General features: G+C 36.4%; 1 protein-coding gene across 1 annotated transcript; it reads left to right on the top strand.

The window, feature by feature from the left end:
• The first annotated feature begins 773 nt into the window (after positions 1-773).
• LOC125235310 (acyl-CoA Delta(11) desaturase-like) lies at positions 774-7,719 on the top strand. The gene is made up of 5 exons (XM_048141831.1): positions 774-841; positions 1,359-1,578; positions 5,711-5,877; positions 6,380-6,553; positions 7,089-7,719. The coding sequence occupies exons 3-5, from the start codon at positions 5,711-5,713 to the stop codon at positions 7,522-7,524; spliced, it is 777 nt and encodes a 258-aa protein (XP_047997788.1). The 5' UTR covers positions 774-841; positions 1,359-1,578; the 3' UTR covers positions 7,525-7,719.
• The last annotated feature ends 1,163 nt before the right edge of the window (positions 7,720-8,882 follow it).

Genomic DNA, 8,882 nt, shown 5'->3' with positions numbered 1-8,882 from the left:
AAATAAAAAGCGGCCAAGAGCGTGTCGGACCACGCTCAGTGGAGGGTTCCGTAGTTTACCGTATTTTTCTCAAAAACTATTCAATCTATCAAGTTCAAAACAATTTTCCTAGAAAGACTTTATAAAGTTCTACTTTTGTGATTTTTTTTATATTAAAAAATATGAAAATAATCACAAAAGTAGAACTTATGGTTCAAACGTTAGAGGAGGAGATTTAAAGTTTTGGACCGATTATTTCCGAAAATATTTACAATATCAAAAAACCATTTTCGAAAACCCCTATTCATTTTTAAATACCTATCCAACAATATATTACACGTAGGGATTGGAAGGAAAAAAAATCACTCCCCACTTTACGTGTAGCCCCCCCCCCTACACTACTAATAATTAGGTATAGGCAATAGTTATTTGTTATACAAGAGTGCAAATGTATTTTACTTCTCGTGTATTGAAAAACTCGCAAGCTCAGGATTCTATTCTCGAACCACTCGCTTCGCTCGTGGTTCAACTATAGAATCCTTTCGCTTGCTCGTCTTTCAATTCCACACTCGGCGTTAAAATACAACTTTGCACTCTTGTATAACAAATAACTATTGCCTGTACCTAATTATTTTTCGCGCGTAAATGATACTCAAGATTCCAGTATAATTCGATACGACCTAATAAATTAACATCTTATATTTATTTGATCTATTGTTGTGTTCCGCTTCATTAAAGGATGTAAATTAGTATATAAGGCCATAATTTTAGTAATTAAGCATTTAGTTTTTAATCGACTGTAGTGTTGTTACATTCTACATTTCCTTTCCTTTCCCAGTAATAAAAGGAGCGTTTATGAAATGTAAAGTGTACTTGTAATTTGTAATCAGTTTTGGCAACTAAAATTGTCAGTTTGATATCGTATTCAATGCCAAGTCCTTGTGTAATTTAGCATTTTTTTTTTTTGCCATTTTTATGAAACGTGATATTTTTGAAAAAAAATATGCTATTTCTACTCAGAATTAGTAGCTTTTTCAATCCTAGTAGTAAAAAAAAATTTCCCATACGATTTTTTTTTATTTTCTTGCCATTTTCCGTACATGTTGTATGGGTAACAAAAGAGGAAAGTAACAAAAATGTATGGAAATTCTGGGACACTTTATGTCTCCCAGTGAGATTGAAAGTAGGTACTCGTGATTCTGAGTACAATTGACTTAAAATTCCCTAAAACAATCAAAATAAAAAAAATGGCAAAAAAAAGAAATGCTCAATTGTATAATACAGAGTGTATTTTTGATATTACCACGTGTATATTTAAAGTGTTCCTAATATGCCTAAGCCCTACGGATGTAATGTAACATTTGTTTTTGTTTCTTCAGGTTCTTATATTACAAACCGGAAAAATGGCACCAAATGTGAAAGACACGGATTTTCTAGAAGCAGTTAAGGAAATTAAGGAACCGCTAAAACCGGCAGCATTGAAGCGAAAATATACTATATTATATCATGTGGCATTGATCCTCGCATATCTGCACATCGGAGCGCTGTACGGAGTGTACTTGGCATTCACATCTGCCAAATGGGCAACTATAGTGTTCAGTACGTACCTACATATTACTTGACTAGCTTTTACCCGCGGCTTCGCCCGCGTAATAAAAGTATTCATTAAGATTTTCATTTGGATCCGTAGGGACCGTAGGTTTCTCTGTAGGTATATTTATCTGCGATTATTTCGATTGCACGTAATACTTTTGCTTGCAATGATTGTAGAAATATTACACATCGACCACAGCGTAGGTAATTCTATATACGCTGGGGAAACCTTTATAAACATCCCACATAGCCCGTATTTCGACACTATGATCGGTAAAAAGTACTTTTTTCTATTATCCCTTACAATTTTTTACATTTTGCTTATACTTATCGCAAACGTAATCTTCAAGCAAGCAAACAACGATCGGGTAATTCTATATACGCTGGGGAAACCTTTATAAACATCCCACATAGCCCGTATTTCGACACTATGATCGGTAAAAAGTACTTTTTTCTATTATCCCTTACAATTTTTTACATTTTGCTTATACTTATCGCAAACGTAATCTTCAAGCAAGCAAACAACGATCGTCTTAGAGCACATTGATTGTAAGAGACCGCCGACCAATTATCCGTATCCCTCTAACGATACCCATATCCGTATCCGTATCCGTATCCCTATCGCTATCGCTATCGCTATCGCTATCGCTATCGCTATCGCTAACGCTATCGCTATCGCTATCGCTGTCGCTATCGCTATCCCTATAGCTATCCCTATCGCTATCCCTATCGCTTTCCCTATCGCTATCCCTATCGCTATCCCTATCGCTATCCCTATCCCTATCCCTATCCCTATCCCTATCCCTTATCAAGATGTTTAATGATATAACACTTTAAGTTCTCGCGCATTGTACACATATTTAAAGTCACAACATACAGGTCGAACGCGATTAATTAACATTATTTTTACCTTTTCTCCCAACGTTTCGATTTAAAGTCACATACAGGTCGAACGCGATTAATTAACATTATTTTTACCTTTTTTCCCAACGTTTCGGCCAGGTTGCACTGGCCGTGGTCGCGGAAGACTGACGTCCCAGCAAAATGTCACCGGAGATGTAAACAACACAAAACTACCCGATATTAATTTATATAAATGTTCGGGGTAGACAAATAAATATAATCTACCCGCTTTTAGTTAATGTTTATTTCCCACCATGTTTATTTTAAAGGTAATAATCACGTTCGACCTGTATGTGACTTTAAATATATGTTTAATGATTTCTTATCAAGTGCTAAAATATAAAGTTTCATGGTTTTATCTTTTAAAATTAAGAAATACCATACAAACTTTCAACCTATTTTTCAACCCCTTCATCCCTTTTTTTCGAAATAAAAAGTAGCCTATGTTCTGTCTCAGGGTCTAAAGATTGTCTGTTCCAAATTTCATCAAAATCGGTTGCGTGGTTTAAGCGGGAAAGCGTAACAGACAGACAGACAGACAGACAGACAGACAGAGTTACTTTCGCATTTATAATATTAGTATGGATATTACTCACACACAAGATATAAACTCATGCCTTTATTTTTAAAAGCGGGACACATTCAACTACTCAAGTCACGCCCGTATTCCCAAAATGATTATGCGTGTACGCGTATGCACATGAAACTACTCAACTTTCATTGCCACGGTAGCAATTAAGGTAACGTACCCAATCATGGACAGTTTAAGATATTTTTTTGCCTATTTTTGATATTTCACTGATACGTGTAAAAATTCTACCGGTGTTAAACGTGTTAAATCTTGAATGTCCTATCATTATTTAACATTTCAAGCGTATTGCAGAATAGGTACCTACTGCTATTGGTTTCCTCATAGTAAGCAAATTAAAACGAGGTGTTTTTTCTCCAGCCATGGATGTCAGTTCTCCAGTAATTGATCCCCCATTATGGACAGTGAAATAAGTTTAAATTTTTACTTTTAAAGCCAACTGATATTCAATGTGTCAATTTTATATACCCCAAATAAAATGAATTTGCGTTATTTTACCATAGGATTATTTCTTGTAAATGTTGGTTTCGTAAATTGTTTCTTGTCCATCATATAGGAGGTATGTAGTTTTCCAGCTCCAGTTATGGACATTAGCAAAATAACACTATTTCTTTATATCTTTGGAGTAACAAACCAGTATGTTTTATACCTTATCTCATGGTTAATGCAGTAAGTAAAACTTATTCAAGTTTATACCGAGTATTATTTATTTATTATTTAATACATGAACTCTTAGCAACTTTACTAAGAATTCGTCCTAATGTTTTTTTCAGGTAGCTGATGACTTTTATCTTGCCGCCAAATCTTTCAGAAATAACCGAATTAAATGAAATGTCAAAATTAAGCAGCTCTATGACTCTTGCTTATGGTACAATGCCATCAGGTTTTAGAAACTACTTTATAATTTTAGATACATGATTATTTTTAAGGATTTGTCTTTTTTTTTGTCCATAATGTCATCACCGTCCATTAGAGGGTATTTTACCTTAAGGTGTTATAAAAAAATGAATTCGTGATACTAGACTACTGACAGATTGCTAGCCTATCGCGCTCACCACAACTAAACCCATACCTATCCCATGGTTAACACCCACGACCCACTGGTAGAAAGGGGGAGGTGCAATTCTTAAGCCAATCACTACACGGACTACTGAAGCAGTTTAATATAAGTAAGTCAGTAACCAAATAATGAACAGTCGACCAGTTTGAATCCTAGGCCACTGTACGTACAACCCTTTCACAGTAAAAGTACCTAAATAAAGCACGGTGTCAATACGACAGGGTTCTAGAGTGGCCAAGAATATAATTATATTTATTGTAATATAATAAAAATAAAAAGCCTTTTATTTCATTGCAAATTTAAAAAAAAAAGTGGAGAAACTAAAGTAGAATTTGTTAGTACTGTTCATTTTTATTAGTAGTAATATGTATCTCTAAGTTTATTATTAATTTTTTAAGTTTAGATGTTAGTTATGTTATTTTTTTTTTTTATACATTACATAAGTATTAATTATTTAATTTGCAAGAACCCCTCTGCAGGTGAAGGCCTCCTCCAAAGATAGCCAGTCTTCTCTAGATTGGGCTATTTGAATCCAGTTAGGGCCGGCAGTTATCTTCAACTCGTCTTCCCATCTGTCTACCGGTTTACCTTTCCTGCTTTTGCCCTGTGGACCTGTCCATGTAGTCACCCTTTTAGTCCATCTCTGATCTTGCAGGCGTACCACATGTCCGGCCCACTTCCATTTTGATGATTGAGCGTGTAGCAATGCATCTTTTGCTTTCGTGATATGTCTTATTTTTGTGTGTCTTATCTTTTGTATTTTTTTGATATTCATCATGCTGCGCTCTATGCCTCTTTGGCATGAAGTAATTTTGGCCTTTATTTTATTAGACTTATATTGACCGGGATATAGACCGTGATTACCTTTTTGATTTTTGTCGAGCTCCCGATATTTCGACGCAGTTGCATGCATCATGATCACGGAAAACTGACGAAGGCGGGTGGATGTTAAAGTTGTATAGACAGCGCGCGATCTACCCTCCTTCGCGCGCGTCGGTCTATATCCCGGTCAATATAAGTCTAATGAAAATAACCGTGAATCATTCAAAACTCTTTATTTTATTGTTGAACTTCCACGTTTGGCAAGCATATGTTAGGCAAGGTATTAGGCACGAGTTTAGTACCTTGGTTTTAATTTTAGTTGGTAAGTTACTTTTAAATATTTCCTTTAATGCCCAGTATTTGTTCGACGTTAATTGTGTCCTGCGATCCACTTCTTGTTCGTTGCTGTTCTGGTTAAAGCTAATTTGTCTTCCTAGGTATATGTACTTGTCTGTGTACTTGAGGGGCTCGCTACAGTTGCTTCCAACGTATATTGTCCTTTTTGTGCTGTTTGTCATCATCATTGTCTTTGCTAGGTTCATTTCTAAGCCAACTCTTTTACTGGCTTCATTAAGTGATTTTACCATATACTCGATTCCTTGTAATATAGTGTATTGTTAATTAAGGATTATATTATAGACATTCGAATACAATGTATATTGTTACTGAATAAATGAAATGAAATGAATGAAATGAAGAAATCCAATCGGTTGACTGTACTATGATGTGTCTATATGTATATATATGATCTTTATTATTTTCAGATGTTTTTATGTATGTACATAACCGGAGGTTTAGGAATAGCAGCGGGTGTGCACCGGCTCTGGTCCCACCGCGCCTATAAGGCCAACATGCCGCTGCAGATACTCCTGATGTTGATGCATACCACCTCAGGACAGACCACTGTTATTAACTGGGCCAGAGACCACAGGTATACGCTATAAGTGTTTTGCGATAAAATACGAGTAAGTAATGCTACAGAATTTGCAACTGCAAACTCTATCAACTATTATTTAGTGTACCGTGTCGGCGGCCGATCGTAAAATCCGCCAGATCACGAGATTCCTGGCGCCGTTTCACGATATGCCTAGGAATCTCGTGATCTGGCGGATTCTTCGTTCGGCCGCCGACAGATAGAAGAAATTTAATAAGTTCGACTATTTGTATAAGGGCCGAGCCTGTCACATTTTTAACCCCCACCCCGACGCAAAAACGACGGGGTGTTATAAGTGCCTGTCTGTCTGTCTGTCTGTCTGTTTGTCTGTAAGTCTGTCTGTGGCATCGTAGCTCCCGAACGGATAAACCGATTTAAATTTAGTTTTTTTTTGTTTGAAAACTGAGTTAGTCGGGAGTGTTCTTAGCCATGTTTCATGAAAATTGGTCCACTATGTCGCGGTCGGGGTTTTTTTTTTTCAAAATTTTAATTTTAACAGAGTGCACCACAAGTACTGTGACACCGATGCTGACCCGTACAGTTCAGTGAGAGGACTATTTTACTCACACATCGGCTGGATATTGGTGAAGAGACACCCGGACTGTGTTCAAAAGGGAAAAGAAATAGATATATCGGATCTACTGCAAAACCCGGTACTAAGGTTTCAGAAAAAGTAAGTTTGAGCCTGCCCACAGAGAGGGAGAGAGATAATAACCCACAACACACATTGCATGTAGTATTCACTTTTTTTATAGCCTATAATTGTGTCCCACTGCTGGGCAAAGGCCTCCCCTTTCTTCCGCCACCCATCACGATTTGCCGCCTGCTCCGGCCGACATTATATGATTATGATATATAATATTATGAACGTAAAATTGGCTTCGAAGTATTTTCACAAATACCTATGTACCTGTAGAAGTAGTACCAAACCACTTATAACAGTAGCGTTTTAAATATCTTTATTTACATGAACATATTTACATAAATAATTATATAAGAAACTAAGATTAGCGTTTTATTTTCGCACTTAAGTATGTTATAAAAACATGCATGGAGATGATTTTTGTATATATTTTTTCTGTCCGTGTATTTTTACTCCATTGTCATTGATTCTAAAAATGTTATTTAAATATACCTACCTACCTCACACCAGACTATGTTATGCTTAATTATGATCTCGAAAATTAAATATACTATTCTTTTTACAGATACTACGCAATCCTCAGTCTTTTGACAGTGTTCATACTCCCGACACTGATACCAATGTACTTCTGGAACGAAACTATGAGCAACGCGTTCTACGTCCATCTCGACGCGGTAATTTTCGGCGCCAACGCAACGTTTTGTCTCAATAGCGTCGCGCATGCATTCGGCACAAAACCCTACGACAAAAATATATCGGCGACAAAATTTGTCCCGTTGTCGCTTACGTCATTCGGAGAGGGCTACCACAACTTCCACCACGCGTTTCCTGTTGACTACCGATCCTCTGAGTTTGGAAATGATTATATCAATCTGCCTACTCTCTTTATAGATTTCTTCGCGCGGATCGGTTGGGCGTATGACTTGAAAACCGTGAGCCCAGGTATGGTTGCGAAAAGAGTGCGTAGGACCGGGGATGGAACCCATCATCGGCACGAATGATGGAAAAGTTTGAAAAACCAACAGGCTTTGGTTTGTTTGGTTTCACGATTCTGAGAGGGAGGTACCTAAAAAAGTTATTAATTTATAAATTAGGTTCTGAATTGTATTACGATAAAAAAATGTATTTTCTCAAACATGCAATGAAATATTGTCTTTACGTTCCTTAAAATGGGCTGGGAAGTATCGCTTTTTGGGCGCAACAACTCGAGAGGACTGTAAAGGGATTTCATATTATTGTTTAGGCCTAGGCCTGCAAAGTAACTTTTTTTATAAAATATTGTCCTTTAGAGCATTTTTTTTTATTTCATTGTATGTTTGAGAAAAGCACTATACATGCCTCGGTGTGAAAACGGATTCCCGGCCTCGTAGCCCTATCCCCACCCACCGTATATACCCACTTGGGCGGAAATCCTCATTTTCCCGGCCTCTGATGTAATGTACTATTACAGCTCACGGGCAACACGTGCGGTGCATAATTATTATTATATAAATTAAATAAATTTATTTTGTAATACAAACATACTAAAAAAAAATTGTTGTTTTTTTTATTTCAATTGTTTTTTTATTGTTTCTAACGTAGGTACTTTTTGTTTATAACGTATTTTTAAAGCAATGTAGGCACATATCGTCGGGTGACGAGTAAAACCCATCAAGTAATTTCCAACCTAGGACGATATAATACGGCACCTACAAAACCCATACAAAAATGCGTACCCCTGAAATGTATGGGCTTCTTAGGCTTAAAACTAGATAGCGCTGTTTCGCGGCCTGGAAGTGGCCAAAATCATATTTTCCCCAAATATTTTTACGTGTTTTTGTTTTTTTATAAGAACAAATGACATGCTTCTTTGTTTTAATATCATGATATCACGTCAATACACATTTTGAAAAAAAAATCGTAGGGATAATCAGTATAGTTATGATAGTATTTAATAGGTGGCACTAAAAAATCGAGGTACGATCCTTAGTATGAAGATTGTAAATGCTATATAAATTATCCTTGTTTCCAACACAAGGTCAGCCATAGTGAACCGATTTTTTAAAATACTTTTTCCCCTCACTAGCTCGGAAACACGTGTTTTGTCCTTTAATACCAGCGGGTAAAAACGCATTTTATCCACTAGTGGGTAAAGTAATTTGACCTTGAATAAAGTCAAATTAACAGCTTTAAAATTGATAAAAGTAGGTGAATCTAGTAATAAAGATGATTTACCACCTGTGGAACTATTAGAAGCAGTGATAAACGCATTTTTTGCGTTGTAGTTTCCTCGCTATAGTCTGAGGGGAAAAGTTTTGTGTTACACTCGGGTGCAAATGTATTTTACTTCTCGCGTGTTAAAAAACTCGCAAGTTCAGGA

Source organism: Leguminivora glycinivorella, chromosome 17, assembly GCF_023078275.1.
Source record: "Leguminivora glycinivorella isolate SPB_JAAS2020 chromosome 17, LegGlyc_1.1, whole genome shotgun sequence".
Taxonomy (NCBI): domain Eukaryota; kingdom Metazoa; phylum Arthropoda; class Insecta; order Lepidoptera; family Tortricidae; genus Leguminivora; species Leguminivora glycinivorella.
Note: the sequence above shows the minus strand (reverse complement) of the source record. Positions and strands in the feature narration are given on the sequence as shown.

Excerpts from the sequence above, each read along its gene's own strand:
- LOC125235310 (XM_048141831.1), top strand. The coding sequence starts at position 5,711 with ATGTTTTTATGTATGTACATAACCGGAGGTTTAGGAATAGCAGCGGGT. Across the intron at positions 5,878-6,379 it reads AACTGGGCCAGAGACCACAG|AGTGCACCACAAGTACTGTG; the intron begins GTATACGCTATA and ends TAATTTTAACAG. Across the intron at positions 6,554-7,088 it reads GTACTAAGGTTTCAGAAAAA|ATACTACGCAATCCTCAGTC; the intron begins GTAAGTTTGAGC and ends TTCTTTTTACAG.